The sequence below is a fragment of the Stegodyphus dumicola genome, chromosome 8 (genome assembly GCF_044657685.1).
Source record: "Stegodyphus dumicola isolate Sdum_Otavi_A_Nest chromosome 8, ASM4465768v1".
Lineage (NCBI taxonomy): Eukaryota > Metazoa > Arthropoda > Arachnida > Araneae > Eresidae > Stegodyphus > Stegodyphus dumicola.
Window position 1 is genome coordinate 58,806,030 of NC_140775.1, and position 20,923 is coordinate 58,826,952.

A 20,923-nucleotide genomic window follows, 5' to 3' on the forward strand; every position below is an offset into this window, starting at 1 on the left:
TTTTCCCTATATTGAATTATATATATATGTGTGTGTGTGTGTGTGTGTATGATTCACTTTTTCGGTTTTATATGAATTTTAATGTAATGAAGTTTTTTTTTTTTTTTTTTTTTTTTCTGTCTCAAATAAACAAGGAGAGTAAAACATGTTTTTGAAGCATATTAATCGACTTTTATGAAGCTTTAATTTATTTTCCCTTGATGAGTTCTGAATTAGGTTTTCAGTAAAAGGAGATTAATTTTTATATTTTTATTATCTTGCATATTTTTTTTTCCCCTTTTCCATTTTTAGTTTTCAAGTTTGCACTACTATGATACTTTTTTTAATTCTGAATTGTTTAGATATTATGTTAAACCACTTTTACAAGGATGTAATTATTAATATTGTTGTGGAATTGCCTTGCTTTGGCTTCAGTTTCTTTTAATTTTAGAAGCTTTAGTTTATATGAGTGTGAAATTTACTTTTATTATAATATTTCAGGATTACGAGGTCTTGTAAATATGGGAAATACATGTTTTGTAAATTGCATTGTACAAGCTCTAATGCATACACCTGTTCTGCGAGATTATTTTCTTGCTGAAAAACACATTTGTCCTACTAATGATCCTTCTTCATGCCTGGGTTGTGAAATGGCTAGATTATTCCAAGAGGTAGTAAATTATTGAAAATATTTTAGCTTTCCTTTATCTTAATTTATAAAGTTTTCATCTACATTTTAAGTTTTAATTTATATTGAGTTTTAAATGTAGTTTTATGTGGTAATTTTTTTTCCTTTTAACAAATATACTTTTATTTTTAATAAATATATTTTGCTTTTAACAAATCTATGCTTTAAACAGAATATTGTAATTTACATTTTTAAAAGCATGATTGCATTCATTATAACCTTAATTTTAAAATTATGCTAAGTATTCTGTATCATAAATCATCACATAAAACTGTTGAATAGAAACTTTAAGTTCAGTTCATTAAAATTGACTGACATTTTAAATGTGCAAGAACATTTGCTTTTCTTCTTCAAAAGAAGGCACTTAATATTTGTTGCATTATCTTATTGAAATAAGTTAATGTGCCTGCACAAAATAATTTTTACTGTTGATGAAGTGTGATGCTTTCTTTAAAATATCTTCTTCCATATTTTCTTATTTGAAAAAAATGTCAAAAATAATATCAAATAAAAGTAAAATTTTGCCACTTTGAAAAGTTTTAGATTTCATTTTAGATTTTAAGTAATTTTTTTCCTCACAATTTGTAAGAAAAGACAGCAGGGAAGCCTGTCATAAGAAATCTATTTAATTCTAAGTTTATTTTTCAAAAAAATAATAAATAAATAAACTAAAAATAAAAATAATAAATAATAAAATTCTCAGTAACATAAGATTCACAATGATTTGGTCAAAGATTGCAGTACAGCTTCATTATGCTTTTTATTATTATTATGTACTTTATTAGGTTACGTCGTGGTCAGAGCGGACATGTGAAGGTAGCTGGGTGGGCAGAGCGGACATTCTTGCACCTATTGTGTTGTTTCCCTAATCCGTCACATGTCATCTGTTGTGTGGTTTCAAGTTTTGCACTTGCTGTAGAGATAAGCTGATACTTTTAAGAGAAAAGTTTTTTCTCAATTTTTATTTTTACCCAGTAGATGTTTGATCCTTATGAAGTGTGTATGTCGTTTTATAGCATTGAAAAACGTCTGTGGTGGAACCCATAGCCATTTCAACAAAATTACTCTCTACAAAAAAAAGGAAAAGAATGTTGAGTTGGGTATGTGTAAAAGAAAAGACACATCATTGTAAAGGAAATGTAAAGACAAATTTTCATTATGAATTACTGAAGAAAACTGAACATTCCTGCATGCCAACAAGACTGTTTTATGTAAGAAGAGGAGAAAAACTTTGGGAGCCACCCAAAATGCCAACGACAGTCAGTTTGCAAACGAAGCACTTATGCTTTTTAATGGAGAAAAAAACTTTCTTCATTTAGACTTTAAAAAGGACCAAGATAACAGAATTTTAATATTTGGAGGAGAAGAATCTTGGTACCTTTTGGAAAATGGAGACTTTTCTCTTAGGTGGAACATTTAAAAGTTGTCCGAAACAATTTGTTCAAATATATACAACACACGTCAACTTAAGGAGTTTAGCAACTACGACCAACATTTATCCAGCGCTTTTTGCATTTTTGTCTGATAAGAGACAAGCAACTTACATTGCAGTGTTTCAGGAAGTGAAACGTTGGTGTCCTAAGTGCAGGGTTCGTACAGTCCTTAAACGTCCTTAGATTCTTTTGGAATCGATTTTTGGTCCTTAAAAGTCCTTAATTTTGGCCAAAATCATCAGAAGGCCCTTAATTTTAATCATCTGAAATTTCTGTCTGTTTTTACGACTGTCATTTTGAGTGTGAATTAGCATTTTGAGGAGTATTTTTGGCGATTCACTACCGTATATATTGTTATCTTTTGAATGGGTTCATGAGTTATAATTTGTTTTTATTTTTAATATAAATGATGGGATATCCGAGTTTCTAAGCAAGAAGTGAAACATAAGCCTTTCGAAATTAATTTTTTCTAGTAAAGAGCTCTTAAACAACTTTTTGCTTTTGCCGATGTGAATTCTTTTATTAAACGGTTCTAAATTTGGCGACTTTCAATATTTTGGCGATTTTAAAATTAGTTTCTATGTAAACTTTTTAATTCGAGAATTTTTTGACGATTTTTTTTAAACATCATAACATTAATAAATTTCATCAAAATAATAGTAATGTATTGAAATTATATTTAAAAAATAACATTAAAATAAGACATTTTTATTTTTCACTGTAATATTATAAAGTTTCATTTTGGCAACTACTTATACAATATTTTAAATCTGAAAAATAAACAAGATATAATGCTATAAAGCACAATTTATGAAACAGCTCTTAGCAAAAGCAAAATTAGTGATGTAATTAATTTTAAAATGTCTTGTTTTTAATTTTTTCATAGTAAGAGTTTTTCCCATGTAATTGTCTCAGAATATTCAAAATTCTCAGAATGTGCATCAGTTTTCTCTATAAAATTAATTTTATATTTTTTTCCTCCTATTTTTTCCCAAAATATTTCTGGCTTTTTGCTGTTACAGAACTGGTGGGGATTTTTTCTTTAGGATTTTAAACATTGCAGCTTGGAAAGTTTCAAAGGATTTGAAGGCAAAATTTATAGACCCACGATTCTAGAAGATTCGAGAAATATATGACAAAATGAAAAATGTCTCCATGGTAGCAACACATAATGGATGTATTTTACAGAAAGTTTGCAATGAATTTCTTAAATTTTGGAGAACATCTGGAAGAACAATGAAAACATAATATTTAAATGTTTTACTTCTGATACTAGAATCTTAACATATTTATTTTCTCTACTTTTCACTAGACAGAAGCATGGAAAATATCAAAAATGCTTCTGATTTTATCACATGGGCAGGCATTATAGAAAGGAATTTTTTTATTAATAAAGAAATTGAAAACTTACAATTTAAAAGATTCATCTAATATTTCTTAATGCATCATACACAGAGCTGGCACTAGGCATTTTCCCTTCTGATGCAATCTCTGTGGATCCTGAATTCTGTTGCCTAGTGCCTTTCTAAATTCTGCTTCCAATGCCTGCTCTAAATTCTGAAAGTTTTGCCATTTCTAGACTTTTTTGTTCGGTGTGTCACTAAATTCTAGAAATTCTGCCACATCAGCTCTAAGCGGCCTTTACTATATATATTTCATATTACTTCTGAATGTTCATATTACTAAAGAAATAAAATTAGCCGCTTTTTTTCTGTACATTCTAAATGCATTTAGTGTTTTTTATAATAACATAAATCCTTAATTAAATCCAAAAATTATAAAATGAAAAGGAAACGTTGTTGAAGAAAGAAACTGAATACATAAAGAAATTTATTCTTCATAGGTATGTGCAGTTATTATTATGTAAATTACCCAATTGTTTATGATTTCAACCTTTACTATAATTCCCCATTTCTATTTCCTCATATGATAGAGTTATTGAGCCAGATTAAATTAAAATTAAATTGTATAATCTTTGAGCCTTTATGTTCTAAGCTCTTTTTAAATAAGACGCTTATTTAAACCTTTGTCTGATATTTTAGTTAATTTCAGACATAGTGATAATATGCTTCATGCCTGTCGGGAGTTTTGGACTATTTAACTTTTACCAGATCAATTAAACCCTCATAGGTACATTGTGGAGAGGTTGACAAGTTAGGAGATGCAGAAACTAGTGAGAGCATTGATTTGCATATTGAGACAAATCTCTAATTGTTAGAAAAGATGCTTAAAGAGAAGGAAATCGATATAAACTTGCCAAAATGTCTGGGAAGGCTTCAAATAAAATGACGGATAAATATTTTGTTGACTGTTGTTGTTACAAAACATAAATGTTCTGTAGCTTTTAATGCATAATTATCTTAATATCGTTTAAGAATCTGTGTCATAAATTACATATACTTTAAACTGTGAAATTTTATTAGATTTTGATTTTTAATAGGGCTTTTTTTAACAAATATTATTAAAATGTAAAATTTAATAGTGGTCATGTAAATCCATAATGACTAAGGTTATCAAACTACCTAATTTAATTATTTATAACTAACTGCTTACCCTTAAAAATTATCTCTACATATTAAAGCGAGTTATTGCCTTTCATTAATACTCACAGTGGTCACAAGATAAAATATAAAAATGTAAAAATTCAAGAAAAATATAATCTATGTATCTACTTAAAATAATGCAAAACAACTCATCACCTCTGGTGCTTTAATGACTTATTGGAACCTTAAAGTATATTAACTGGGTTACAACCCCTGGAACTGTACACGAAGCTACGACACTAACTGCATCAAACAGAACCTGACTAACTTTCAACATTTGCCTACATCAGGCCTTTCAGGTTTGTTCTAATCAGCAGGTCTCTCTCTAGACAAGCAGCAGTGGTGACAACATTCGGTCTTTTGGTTATGAATTATGCTGATTATGATCTTACTTCTCATTTTAACCTATGCAGTTTGATATAAAATCTGCCTGATTATTTACTAATCCTCTAGACTGACCAAGTATGTGACAAAATGAGACATAACAAAAATCAACCAAAAGCTGACTTTTAGTAAAACGTAAATGTCACTTATCTTCTTTCAAATATGACCAACAATTATAAGTGTAAAATATTTAATGCTACTTGATAAATTGCATAAAGTTTATTTTATTCTCAAACTTATTAACAATTATGTTAATTAATTAATGTTTAGCAATAATGCGTACTACTTAAGGATCTATTTTATTTTTAGGATGGTATTGCAAAAGGGAAATTCAGGCATAGATAATATCTTCAATTGAATTTATTCAGTTCCCATTTGCTCATAGGTCCTTAATTTTTTTCATTAATGGTCCTTAAAAGTCCTTAAAAGTACTTAATTTCCTTGTGCAGAAATGTGTACGAACCCTGTAAGTGGAAGCCGGACATTATAAAATTGGATTTTGAAGCCGCAGCCATCAATAGCTGTAAGTTAGAATTTCCCAGTATTTCCGGTTGTAACTTTCATTTGAATCAATGTTTGTGGCGTAAGATACAAGAAATGGGTCTAGTAAAGGAACATAAAGAGAACGAAGATATAAGAAATGTCTGCAGAATGATTTCTGCATTAGCTTACTTGCCAATAGAACAGATAGATGATGCTTAGAGTATTTTATGGAGAACATCTTTTAGCATTGACAAACGTACCATATCCATTGATAAATTTGTCAAGCAGGATGGACAATCCAAATATGCCCATTAAAGTATGGAATGCGTATGGACAGTATCATAGGACAAATAATTGTGCTGAAGGGTGGAATTCCAAATTAAAAGCAATTGCTGGCAAAAACCAGCCTAATGTGTACTTATTAGTTAAAATACTGAAAGAAGAAACACAAAAATTGTCTTTTAATTTGAAAGTCAAAAAATTAGGCAACCTGGAATAAAAGGAAAAAAGCATATGTAAAATTGGAGGAAAGAATTGCAATCATCCTAAAAGAATTCAAAACATCAAACAATTTAGAAAAATATGTAAAATCTTTAAGTTTTGTAACTAGGCTGGACTAAATCCAATTGTAAATGATATTTATGCCTTTATAATAACGGTTAGGTAATATTTATTTACTTGTATTTATTTTTCTTTTATTTACTTGTATCTGTTTTGTATATTTTACTTCTAATATTTATTTTTGTTTACATTAATGAAACTAATTAATTTTATGACAACTGCACCTGTTCTAATAGTATTTATTGGCTCTAAAATACAGTTTTCCACAAAATCCCTAAAATTTGTTCGTATCCTTCATTATACTGACTAAACTTTTTAATATTTCTCTAAAAGTTTTTATTTTTATTACATTTTGCTATGTTTAAAATGCATTTGCACTATAATATCATAACAATTTAAATATAAATAAATAAATTTGATTGGCAAAAATGAATTTATCCTTGTAATTCGATAATCGAGTGCAAAAACAGAAAACTTCAGTAAAAATAAAGTTGTTCCACTCGAAAGAAATTTGCCACTTAAAATACTGTTTTAAATTATACTTGTGATTTTTAAAAGTATTTATTTACTTATTTATCTGCACCTTTTATCTGTTCTAAAATGGGGAAAAGATGTGTCCAATCTAACCACGTGCGCTGTAGCCACATCACCACTTTATTATGATCATCATTTCCATTTTTAAAATCTTTTTTTTTTTTTCTTTTATAATGATTATTAGTTTTCTCAGCAGTCCTCTTCATATTGTAAATTATAGATTCTTATTACTAGCAAATGACTTTTAAATTTTTTAAATATTGATTTTATTTATTATTTTTATAATTTATATTGGCAGCTTATAGTTAAGATTATCATTTGTTAATTTACTGTCTGATAGCTAGTTAACATGGTAATAAATTTACTTTAGATCACATTATTAATGACTAGATGACATGAAGTATTATACAATTGTTGGGAAGTGAAACAGAATTGTTCACTCAACTGAGAAACATAAGATCAATAGTTTTGTACACGTTTAAGCTATGATTTTTATGAAACAAAAGGATTGATTTGTAAATATCCTATCTAATTTTGATTTTTAACTTAAGCTTTTATTTTCATTCAGACCATGTATTCTGTATTTCAGTCTTATTCAGATTAAGTATTCTGTATTTCAGTTTTATTCAGACTATGAATTCTGTATTTCAGTTTTATTCAGGGGGAAATACTCCTCTAATTCTGAATAAGTTAATAGACATGCTCTGGGATCATGCTACGTCTTTCGCTAGCTTTGAACAACAGGATGCACATGAATGTTTTATTGCTATTCTTGATCTTTTGCATCAGCATTGCAAAGGTATTTATTTACTTTATGCATTTTGCCCTAAATCCATATTCTGAATGTAAAAGCTTTTGTGAATCCAAATGTTCATTTATTAGCATTTATTAAGTATCATTTTATTTTAGGACCAAGTGAACTTCATATTAAAAATGATCAACATTGTAACTGCATTATTGATCAGATGTTTTCTGGTTTTTTGCAATCAGATATTACCTGTCTAAATTGCAAGTAAGTGTTTAAAGCAAATGTACAGTCTGTTCATTTGCTTATGTTATTGATTATTTTGTAGTCTTGATTTTTATCTGATTTTTCTAAGCTTTATATGTATATTTGTTTATATTGAGCTCAACTTATTTTTATAAATAACAGTTCACTGGAATTTATGCTAATATTATGTAGGGATTCTGGCTTCAGGTTTGTTTCTAAGTATTGTTGATTCCTTGACAGAAAATATCGAGAAAATAGATATTGAGCTGTGGGTGCCAGTAAAATCTAAACGATTAGATTGTGAATAAAGGATCTTTATGCTTTTGTATATGTCGCAGAGAGAGGTTGTATGTTTTCCCTTCCCTTAACCCTTTGACGCACGCAATACTATTTTTATAATTTTTGTAACTAAAAACTCTAGAAATTAAATATTATGATCCTAGAGACAAATAATATATGAATTAAAAAAATCTACTCTTGCCCATTTTTCTGTGGGCGGTGGTCACACTGTGAAACCACCGTGCATCTAGGACTTTGAAACTTACTGAGGTTGTAGGGGGAAAAACTTACCTTTCTCCGTGAGCGTTTCCAATAAATTAACGAAATTTACGAGTTAAAAAAATATATGTAAGAATTGCATTATATATAATTTTTCTACATTATTTTACGAAGTAAATCGTCAGAAAAATTAAAAAATAAACATTTATGCAATTTTTCTATGGCAGTGAAAATATAATTACCTACATAATAAGGACATTTGGCTAAATGGATTGAAAAAAACTGAGTAAAATGAGGAAAAGAAAAAGACTAAGTGTTTTTTCTTTTCATTTCAAAGAACACATTTTTTTGTGACGCTGTTCAAAGCATGCTTTGTCTTTTTGGTGCATGTGTCACACATGTATCTTCTAGGAGGTTTCTTCCTTGTGCTACAAAATGTATACTGCCTGGATCTAAATTTCACTGGTATATGTCCAGCGTTATTTAGTTTCTTTTGATTTGGCACATGAAATTTGTGGTTTTTTATGTTAATGGGAGGGGGCTTGGTTTGCTTTGGCTTTGGTATGGATCATTCGTTTCCCATTCATACTTATTTTATTCGTATTTCATTCCAAAATATTCAGAAAATATTTTTAATTAAAAAAAATTTTTATGCGATTTTTATTTTTAATTATAGCAAAGTATATTTACATTAAATTTAAACTGCAGGAAATAATTTATAAAATCACAATACTAGCTTGAGGAGCAAGTGTGTTGAGGTCAGATAAATGTCTCTGGAAAAGAAAGACCTTTTTACTGGGCAAGTGTATGTATTGTTTAGTAGTAAAATAACACTGTGGTTTCAAAACCTCTTATCTATGTCTGGGTAAAAATAAACATTCCTATTTGAGAAGCAAGCAAATGCCATTGTGAAGAGCAGTGGTTTCAAGGCACGACCACCAAGCCTCTAGAACATTGTAAGCATTGTGACACAATGCTCTAGTGGCGCAATGGTCGTGCCCTGAAACCACAAAGCAAATGCCATACATATAATTTTTTTTATATATATGCAGTGTTATTATTGCTATTTTTTATTGTTTATGATAGAAATCATGATGTGCGATGAATAACTTTTGAAAATTAAAGTTGTTTATATTAATAAAAGAAAGTTATTCTGTCTCATTGAAAATGAATTTTAAAAACGTCCAATTTGAAGCACTAAGACCTAAAACATGTATGAATCCGCAATCATTTTGTGTTACTTAGAGGTAAAAGCTCAGTAATCAAATTGATTTTCACTCAAAAATTTCGAAAAGAAGAGGAGAAAAAAATTCGAAAATTTTGGGTTTCAGGGCGTGACCATTGCATGTCAAAGGGTTAATGAGAAGCAAACTATGGATTACCCATCTAAGGATCGAATGTGAGCTTAAAATAAGACCTCTTTGTCTGAAAGCTTGGAAGAGAAGGTTTAAATTTATTTTATTGTAAGATACGGCAGCTTTGGAAAAAAGGCTTCACTTGGAGCAGGTCACCAATATTGCTTACTTGGTCCTAGGACTATAAAGGAAACAAGATTAGACAAATGTAATATTTTCTTGAGAGATATTTTGTGAGCATGAAATAATCTCGGAGAATTCTTATGGCGAATAAAATGAGAAAAATACCCTACTAGTCTTTTCTTCGGGTGATTTAGAAAATGTATGCCGCACCTAATTTTAATTGCTTAGTGGTTATAATTGGTTTGGAAAAGTTTGAGATTGACTGTGAATGACCAATTAATAGGGTTTGTACGGTTCTTAAGGCTGCGTTCAGACGGCGGCATAAAGGACATAGAGGCGTAGTCATAAGGTCATAAAATACAGGAGGTCTATTCACACCTACAAGACGGGTCTAAGCTGTGGCCAATGAAAGAAGGTAAAAAAAAGGAAAAGAACGAAATGGTGTAGAGATATTTTTTTGGAAAGACCAATACTTGGTTGGCACATATTTCTGTGCAAAGTAGTATGGAATATTTTTGCATTGCACTGTAGTACTTTCTATACTATAAACATGTGCATGCATATTTATATATAATCTCAAATTTTTATATGTAATTTCTCTTAGGAGAAATACGATATTCTAAATATGCCTAATTAAAAGAAAATCTGGAGGATAAGTGACAGATAGCTTGTATATATTTTTCCATTTTGAAGGTGTGAAAGCAGTTAAGCAGAAAACAGTACTTACCATGCATTTTTTTTTTTTTTTTTTTTTAATCAAAAGAAACATGTTTCTGTGCTTAGCACTCCTTATTCACTGTTACTGTCGATCACTACAGTAGTTGGCTGCACTACCGGTATCAGTTATCACTAGTACTAGTATCCCATAACTGGTCACCATAGTCAGCAACCACAACTGAACTTATGTAATGCTATGAAATGTTCACCCAACAATGTATTTTATGCTCAATCATTAAATACATTTTGCTGTGTTGCCAGCTGTTTATATGCATATATTTCTAATCATTTGCATGTATAAGCCACGCCCCTGAATTTCATATGCTTTTTCTGAAAAAAAGGGGGGGTTACACTCGAGAGAATACAGTACAAAATAATAATAACTTTCAGGAATTTTTGTGGATCATTCTGCAAACTTATATGTTTATGTCACACGAGTAATTCAAATTAAACTCTGCTCTGCTTTGAGATGACATAGATATAAGTTTCATCCACGTCTGTTGCTTTGAGATGACATAGATATAAGTTTCATCCACGTCTGTTGCTTTGAGATGACATAGATATAAGTTTCATCCACGTCTGTTGTCAGAAGTAATTACTTTTAATGATTTTTCATTTGCTGACAGATTATGACAATTTTTCACTCATTGGCAGGTTAGGTTAGGTTATTTAATTATGGCAAAGCCTTGAGGGCTATCTGCCTAAGGGGAGAAATGCCTTCGTGGAGGACTTTCTATCACTCATTGGCAGACATGCATATTAAAGCACCAAAAAGAATTTAATTTCAACATATGCTGTCATTTCTGTTTACGAACAATGTCTCAAAAGTAATTTCACATCGACAAATTTTAGGTACCCAAGTTTTCAAATACAACAAAATTATAAACATTCATCTTTATCTAGGAATTTCTACCAGAGAAATAGCATGAATTTAATGATCGTAATTCCATTAAAATGATATTAATAAAGAGTAGATAATAATAACAAATACTATTCATTAAATTATAATCCATGTTATGAATTATGTGTGCTATTCAGTTTCATTAAAAATAAATTCCTTTCATGGAGAACATAATTAAAAAACAGAAGAGAACATCGTCAGGATACAAAATTGTCTAGACTGTTGATTGTTGTTTTAAGGATATTTCACTACATTTTTTCCTTCTTCGACTTCATAAGAGCATTTTCTCAAAAGATTAATTTTTTATTACTCATACAAAGCTTTACACTATTGAATTGACTATTGTGGCTATTCTTAAATAAGTGAAAATAATGTTTTCTTTTTATTTAAGTAATATTTTTACTGTCCCCCCCCCCTAAAAACAGATTCTTGATCTTGATTTGATTTTTTACTAAAATTAATTTATGAAGTTTGTTTGGAAAGAAAATCAGCATTTGAAGCAAATAGCAATACAATATTTCCAGCTTTTCCAATAAATTTATTCTTAAATACAAAAATAATTAAACAGGAAGAAAATGATAATAATAATTTATACAAAATTAATAAACAGAAAGAGAGTAATAATAATTATTTGTACAGAAAAAAATAAAATTTTTGCAAGCATACATTTTTTAAGGAATTTTCATAATACAATTAAAAATAATCGATGGCATCAGTCATCTACAGGATCATACACAGCGTACATGATCCTGAGCTTAAATTTCGCTTTATGAGTTTCATCCATATTTTTCAATTTATTTTGCAAACTCATTAAAAAATGCATGTCATCATCATAGATTTCTTGTGAGATCAACTCATTATTTCATTCAGATACGATTACAACTCATTCGGATGTGCTCTTTGGATTTGGATGCAATCTTACACAAGGCTGGTGTTAGGCATTTTCCCACCTGATGCAATCTCTGTGGATCCTAAATTCTGCTTCCAATGCCTGTTCTAAATTATAAAAGTTTTGCCATTTCTAGATTTTGTTGCTTGGTGTGTCACTAAATTCAACAAAATTATGTCACACCAGCTCTGTAACCGGACCTTATGATATGTATTTCATATTTCTTCTGAATGTTCATATTACTAAAGAAATAAAATTAGTAGCTTTTCCTATACATTCTAAATACATTCAGCTTTTTTAAAATAATAGAAATCTTTAATTAAATGCAAAAATTTAAAATGAAAAGGAAACGGAGAAAGAAACAGAATGCATAAAGAGAAAGAAAATTTTTCTTCAAAGATATGTAAAATTATTGTTCATGCGATGCGTGCGTTGTTATACAACAATTTCAAATTAACTAGAAGTGGACTGTACTAAATATTTTATTCAACAACTTTAATCAAATGCGTGCCATCTTTCAAGCGATGACTTACTACTAATAACAACAGCAATAAAAAAAAACTGAGTAAGCGTTTACAGGGTTGCTGTAATGAACATCTGCGCCATGCAAGTCGCCAAGAAGAGAAAAAATGACGTAATCTTACAGTTAAATAGTCTTAATGACTTAACATACCCCCCGGCATTGAAGGGTTACTTCAATAATTTCGTTCGATAATACTCATAATAACCTACAAAATTGTACAATTACTACCTTATACAATAATGCAATACGAATAACATCTCTTAATTCAATATAATAATATTCAATTTTCAATACAAATTTTTGTGCACAATACAATTTACAATACAAGTTTTATAATAATAAGCTAACACTTAACTAACTTAGGAAGCTTCTTCTTGGGGTAAAATTGCAATTTTTGTAATTCCACGCTTAATGATGCCCTTTGCTGTCTGTATTTCTACTACTCTAACCTTACCGTCATCTCCAGGAAAAATTCTTGTAATGCGCCCTAACACCCATCTACAGACAGGAAGCTCATCCTCCTTAACTAGTACTAGCATACCTATTTTAATATTCGTTTGTTCTACCTTCCATTTTGAACGCTGTTGTAGTGTGTTTAAATAGTCCCTATGCCAACGATTCCATATCAACTGGACAAATCTGGTAGTTCGTTTCCATCTTGAGAGTCTGTTTTCAGGTATATCAATTAATTCGGGTTCTACTATAGCATTCAAGGGTCTTCCAATGAGAAAATGGCCTGGTGTTAATGCCTCTAAATCATTTACATCGGAAGATAAGGGAGTAATAGGGCGAGAATTTAAAACAGACTCTATCTGAGTTACTACAGTTAATAACTCCTCGAAAGTCAACCTTGCATTACCTACAATCCGCTTTAAGTGATATTTCACGGATTTTATTCCAGATTCCCATAGTCCACCAAAATTAGGTGTCCGTGGGGGAATAAACTTCCATACTATTCCTTCTTCACCTAAATAATCTGCTAATTTTTTGTCAGGATTTCTAATTAAATTGTTAATTCTTTGTAATTCAGCATTTGCGCCAACGAAGTTTTTTGCGTTGTCTGAGAAAATGATTGAGCATTTTCCGTGCCTAGCAATAAATCTCTTTAAGGTGGCAATAAATGCGTCAGTGGTGAGATCACTCACTAGTTCGAGATGCACTGCCTTTGTTATAAGGCAAATGAAAAGAGCTAAATATACCTTATGAAGAGTTCCTTTCCTCTGTCCCTTGTACCTAATAAAAAATGGACCACAAAAATCGGTGCCGACATGATTAAAGGGTGAGCTTGGATTTACGCGTTCTGCAGGTAATGACCCCATAATTTGTTCGATAGTGACTGGTTTATTTTTACTACAAATTATACATTCATGGGTAATCTTTCTAGTTAAATTCCTACCTTGTAATGGCCAAAATTTCTGTCTCATAAAACACAATAATGCTTGCGAACCTACGTGTAAATATTTCTGATGATAATGCTCAGCAATCAGCTTAGTTAGTTTGCCTTTAACAGGCAAAATTATTTGATGTTTTTGTGAAAACATTACATTGGCCCCTTGTAATCAGCCTCCTACTCTCATTACATTATTTTCATCTAAAAAAGGGTTCAAAGAAAGTAAATTACTTTTATTATTAATGGGTTTACCTTGTGCGAGGGAGTTATAATCTGGATAAAAATTACATTTTTGAACCTCTCTTACTGAAAAGGATTCTGCCTCATTTAACTCCTTTGAACTTACTCCTCCTGTTCTTCTCTGTGCTCCTTTCTGTTTTGCACACCTAGAGTTCCAAATGAACCTGAAAATATAACTAACAATACGTAATAATTTTAAATAATTGTTAGTGATATCTAGGACATTATCAATAAATTTTGAACGCAAAGTGCATAAACAAGCAATGTCAGTTCTTTTTCTCAGTTCATTAGAAAATGTCTCTGTTTTTTCTAATTGTTCAAAGTCAATGTTCTTGTTAGGTATGACACCTTCACTCAAGAATGGAGGACCTTTCCACCACAGATCAGCATCATGCAGCTTGTCAAAATTCAGTCCTCGGGAAATAAGGTCTGCCGGGTTCTCCTCTGAACGCACATAATTCCATTGGCATGTATGTGTTAGCTCTTGGATCTGCAACACTCGATTAACAACAAAAGTTTTTAGTACATGCGGAGGATTCTGAAGCCACGCTAACACTATGGTTGAGTCACACCACAGACATATTTTACTGATGTCCAATTTCAATAAAGGCACCACCTTTGCAACAAGCTGTGCTAGCAGTACAGCTGCGCAGAGTTCCAGTCGAGGTACTGTCAGCGGTTTTAGTGGAGCTACTCTGGACTTGCTGCAAAGCAAATGTGAAGATAAATTATTGTCACTTCTACAGCGTAAATAGATGGCTACTCCGTATGCGTGTTCTGATGCATCTGAAAATCCATGAATTTGTATATCAGAAAAACTATCCTGTAAAACATATCTACTGACTTTCAAATTGTTGATAGATTGCATTGAATCAATAAAAAGTTGCCAATCCTTAATTATCCTTTCGGGTAGCGGATCGTTCCAATCAAGCTTCAATAACCAAAGTCATTGGATGAAGATTTTTGCTTTTGTTATCCCTGGACCAAGCAGTCCTAATGGATCATAAATGCGAGCAATATCAGACAACACTGTTCTCTTTGTGTAAGTAGTTGGTTTCTTGATGGTTGATTTGTACGAAAAACAATCTATCTTTGGATTCCATAATAATCCTAAAGTTTTGATGCTCTGATCGTCATCGAAATTACTGAAAGAATATTCCTCTTGTCCATCCAGAAACTGCAAAAGATCAGGATGATTAGCACACCATCTGTGCAGACGCATTCCTCCACGTGATAATAGGTTAATCAATTGCGACTGTAATTCTTTAGCCTCTATTAGAGTATGGGCTCCTGTGAGTACGTCATCGACATAAAAATCCCTTTGTACTATTGGCGCTGCTAACGAAAAATTGTTTTTCTCGTCTTCTGCTAATTGATTAAGTGTGCGTGTTGCTAGATATGGTGCGTTGGAAGTACCGTAAGTTATAGTCTTCAGTCTATAGACCTTAACTGGTTCTTCTTCACTACTCTTCCATAAGATGCGTAATAAATCTCTTTGATGTTCTTTAATCAAAATCTGACGATATATTTTTACAATGTCTGCTGTGAAGGCAATTTTATGCGTTCGAAATCTGCAAATAATATCAAATAGTTCGTCTTGAGCTAACCCTCCATTCAGCAGAATATCGTTTAACAAAATTCCAGTAGTCGTAGGAGCAGTGGCATCGAACACTACCCTAAGTTTAGTGCTAGGTTTCTCGGGCCTGAAAACCCCATGGTGAGGAAGATAATATGAGAAACTAGAGCTATCCCCTTCATAAATTTCTTCGGAATGGCCTAATTCATTATATTCCTTAATGAAATCTTCGTATAAGTGTTTCATTGCGGGATTGCGAGTGAAGCGTTTAAGTAGATAATTCAGTCTTTTGCTAGCGTTTTCTCTCGATTCCCCTAAAAGGCTAAGTCCTTCCTCCTTAATTGGCATTTCCACTACATATCTGCCATCATCTTGCCTCTTGTGTGTACGAAGAAAATGCTGTTCACAAAATTCCTCTTCCTGACTTTTCACTTTTTTTGCTTCATTAATACCTTCAATCTCCCAAAACCTTCTCATGTTGTCAGATAAATTATCCCCATTTTCCACAAACCCACAAAAATTATCAACACTGCCTTGCTGCAGCATGCGTACTGACCCGCTAACGATGTATCCAAAAACTGACTGATGGAGAATCAGGTCTTGCATATTTATTCTACTTGTTCCCAGTAAATCAAAAAATATTTCGTTAGATAATAAAACATGTATTTGACCAGGTTTATAAAACTCTGGATCAGCTAAACCAATGAGTTGCAACTGCTTAACATCAGAAATGTTTATATATCTAGCAGGCGTTACCCGAGTTATTTTTGGAACAACAAAAAATTGTAAGGTACGAATAAAATCTCTAGTAGCGTTAGCGATGGTTGCTATAGCTTTTTCCTTAACACCCATAACTGTACCATTGATACCTGAAATAGAAGCATTTATTTTTCTTTTCTTCAAATTCAATAACTGAGCACCTTCTTTAGTAATGAAATTATTTTGAGAACCAGAATCCAGCAAGGCTCTCAACGAGATAAATTTTCCATCATTACCCTTAACGAAAATAATTGCAGTTGAAAGTAGAACTTGTTTATTAAAAGAACTGGAAATATTCAGCGCAGTACCGTTAATGGACTTTGTTTGGTTGGTTTCATTAGTGTCACTAACCTTTTGGCTGCTTGCCATTGGAGTAAATGTATCAGCATTTGGAGAAAGATTACTGCTAAATTTATTAGTCTTGTTTGTGATTTGATTCGATGTGCCGTTTGCTCTATCGAAATTTTCTTCATTTCGATCAAAATGTAAGAGCGAATTGTGAAATTTCTGACATTTTCTACATGTATTAGAACTTTTACAGTCCTTGATTGTGTGGACGGAAGATAAACAATTGAAACATAGTTTTTTTGTCTTTACAAATTCAAATCGTTTCTTGACTGTTAGATTTAAGAATTGCGCACATTTCAACAATAAATGATCAGCTTTACAATAAGGACAATTTTTTGAATTTTCCGAAAGTGATGTAAGAGCTTTGGTATTAAATGAACGTTTCGATTCCCCATGCGGAGGTTTGTAATGTGATAGGGTGCGAGCGTGTTCCTTCAAAAAACATGTCAGTTGTTTAACCGTTCCTATCTCGTCTTTTTTAAGTGACCTTTCCCACCAACACCGAGTATTTCTATCCAACTTTTCAACTAATAAATAAACAATTAACGTGTCTGAAAATTCTTCCACCTTTTGCTCCAATGCTTCCAAGGATCGTAAACATTCATGCACCTTATCGATAAATTTTAAAAGCGACGAAGTAGAATCACTCATTTGAGGTATAGAAATTAATTTCTTTATGATAGAATTGATCAAATCTTTTTTGTTGCTATAGCGCTCAACCAACAGATTCCATGCTATGTCATAATTCGAATCTGAAATTGGAATGGACTGAATAATATTTAAAGCGTCTGCCTTACACGAACTCTTTAAATATTGCAATTTTTGCGCATTAGTTAATTTGCTATTTTTATGCACAGCTGCGGAAAATAAATCCTCAAATTCAATCCATTCTTCGATTTTCCCACTAAATATTGGAAGAGACAATTTAGGCAATTTTATATCCGAAACAATTATGTCTTTACTCGAACCGTTTTCATTTGAGCAGCTATTCCTTTGAGAACGGATCTCAGAAATTTTTCTTTTAATTTTCAAATGAATTTCATCGAGATTATCTACTACATTTTCCTTTTCCTTAATGAATCCGTCAGTGTCCTTTTCTTCACAATGTGCAAATAAATAATCGAAAATGTTACTTAATTCCTTTTTAAATTCTAATATTTTTGATTCGTATAACTCCAATAAGGAAATATCTGCTTCATCCACTGTAGAATTTACCTTATTTTCAAACTTTCTGATACTGCATTTTAAACTTTTTTTGTTAGCTTTAATCGCTTTCAATTCACTCATCATGAACAAATAAATAATTTATCACTTACCGTGATTGCAGATTTCTCGACATCAACAACGGAAATGAACGATGACACAGTATTCAATCTTAATTGCGTAATCCACACGAAAACGAAAGCATTCCAAATACTCTATATGAAGTTATGCGTAATACAACCAAACGAAAGTATTCTAAATGTTCTAAAAAGTTAATTTTAGCAACAATGTCTTTTACCTGTGGCTCGACGGGCCATAAAGTGTTCATGCGATGCGTGCGTTGTTATACAACAATTTCAAATTAACTAGAAGTGGACTGTACTAAATATTTTATTCAACAACTTTAATCAAATGCGTGCCATCTTTCAAGCGATGACTTACTACTAATAACAACAGCAATAAAAAAAAACTGAGTAAGCGTTTACAGGGTTGCTGTAATGAACATCTGCGCCATGCAAGGCGCCAAGAAGAGAAAAAATGACGTAATCTTACAGTTAAATAGTCTTAATGACTTAACAATTATTATTATGTAAATTACCAAATTGTTTACAATTTCAGCCTTTACTATAATTTCCCATTTTTATTTCCTCACCAGAATGCAAATCACTTAGACAGTTTTTGGAGTGTCAGACAAGAGCGTGTTTCTGATTTCCACTTGCTCCCTGCATTAGTTCCTGCTAGCTCTGATAATTTGTAATTATTAGTCTTTTCATTACTTCTGCCGACATTTGAATATTTTATGATGATAGAGTTACTGAGCCAGATTAAATTGAAATTAAATTGTATAGTCCTTGACTACTAGTCCATATTTTCAGTTTAAATTTGACTCTTCTTGTTTAATTACATCACTGTGAGCTGTAATTGATTTTGTTAGTATAAGAACATGCCTTTATGTTCTAAATTCTTTTTAAGTAAGAAGCTTGTTTAAACCTTTCTCTGACTTTGTATTTACTAGAAAATCGATAAATATTAGCCGAAATGTCTGGGAAGGCTTTCAAATTAAAAGAACCCATAAATATTTTATTGAGTGTTGTTGTTAAGAAACATAAATGTTTTGTAGCTTTTAATGTGTAATTATCCTAATATCGTTTAAGAATTAATGTCATAAAAACTGTGAAATGTTATTAGATTGTGATTTTAATAGGGCTGTTTTAACAAATATTGTTAAAAAATAAATAAAATTTAATAATGTCCTTATAAATCCAAATCCATAATGACTAGGGTTATCTAATATCTAATTTAATTACTTATAACTGACTGCATACCCTTAAAAATTATGTTTGCATATTAAAGCGAGTTATTGCCTTTCATTAACTTTTACCATGGTCACAAGATAAAACACAAAAATGTAAACATTCATTTAAAACTTATTCTTCGCATCCAGTGAGACTTAATGCAAAACAACTTATCACCTCTGGTGCTTTAGTGGCTTATTAGATCCTTAAAATATATTAACTGAGTTACCACCCCTGGAACTCTACATGAAGCTATGGCACTAACTGCATCAGACAAAGTCCAGCTAACTTTCAAAACTTGCCATCCGTGCCTGAATCAGGCCTTTCAGGTTTGTTCTGATCAGCAGATCTTTCTCTTGGCAAGCAAGAGGGGTGACAACAACCAGTTTTTTGTTATGAAGGATGCTGATTATGATTTTACTTCTCATTTTAAACTATGCCATTTGGCATAAAATCTACTTACTACGTAGTAAACCTAGTGACAAAATGAGACATTAAAAAAATATCAACATAAAGCCAACTATTAGTAAAACGTAAATAAAATGTCACTTATCTTCTATTACAAAAGTGAAGTTCAGACATAGGTAATAATTTTAATTGAATCTATTCAGCTCATAGGTCCTTAATTTTTTTCATTAATTATCCTTAAAAGTACTTAATTTCCATGTGCAGAAATGTTTACGAACTCTTAATTAAATTCAAGTGAGGCATGGTAACATCAGAAATTGGCTTTTAATGAGTAATTAGGTTTGGAGTTAAACTGAAGGATTTTGTGGAGGAGGGAATAAGAGCCTTTTGGGTTTTCTTTGAATTTTCAGCTTCTGCCTTTAGTTGGATGAAAATTTAGCAATAAAAGAAGGAAAAATGAGGTGGAAGAAATATGCGGATGATAACTGGGGGAAGGGTGGAAAAATGAAGGAGGAATTATGCGATGATGATTCTCGAGCATTTTGAAGAAAAAGGGAAGTTACTGAAGATGTATTGGCATTATGGAAGGTGATCAGATGTACTGAAGGATATAGATAATGCCAAAAGATATGAACGAAAATCCCCTGAGAAGAAATGGGATGATCTGTATGTTCTTGTCACATGTGTGCAATGCCACATTTATGAGTCTAGATAGATGTAATGATTAAAGGAAGTGTGTATGGCTCAAATTCCTGATTTAGCGAATTAGAATATTGGCTTTTGGTACTGACTGATGATGCATGAAGATCCAAACTTTGTGTTGCTGTTTTTGAAGTATTTTTCAAAGAGCTTGTTTTGGACTGGTACTAGCTAGTGACCTAGAATATCGGCTTCTGGCTGATGATGTGTAAGGATCCATCTGAGAGTTCTTATCCGTGAAGTGTAATGTGAACTGATATTTAGCATGTTGGGGATGATGGCTGCCCTTTATGAACAATACCAAACAGTATTAAAAGCTGTTACCGACTGTGGTTGCATAAATTCATTTGCAGCCAGACCATTGGTGTGTTATCCTTCAGTATAGTGAAAGTTAGTTTTAGAT

The 20,923-nt window shown here is 31.4% G+C and overlaps 1 protein-coding gene across 4 annotated transcripts in view; it reads left to right on the forward strand.

Moving 5' to 3' along the window:
- Positions 1 to 20,923, forward strand: part of LOC118179655 (ubiquitin carboxyl-terminal hydrolase 22-like) — a 111,923-nt gene that overhangs the window by 42,198 nt on the left and 48,802 nt on the right. For all 4 annotated transcript variants that reach the window (XM_035348821.2, XM_035348828.2, XM_085821889.1 and 1 more), the window contains 3 exons: positions 481 to 650; positions 7,257 to 7,404; positions 7,515 to 7,617. In XM_035348821.2, the coding sequence (XP_035204712.1) occupies positions 481 to 650; positions 7,257 to 7,404; positions 7,515 to 7,617 (421 nt within the window). The remainder of the gene's footprint in view (positions 1 to 480; positions 651 to 7,256; positions 7,405 to 7,514; positions 7,618 to 20,923) is intronic.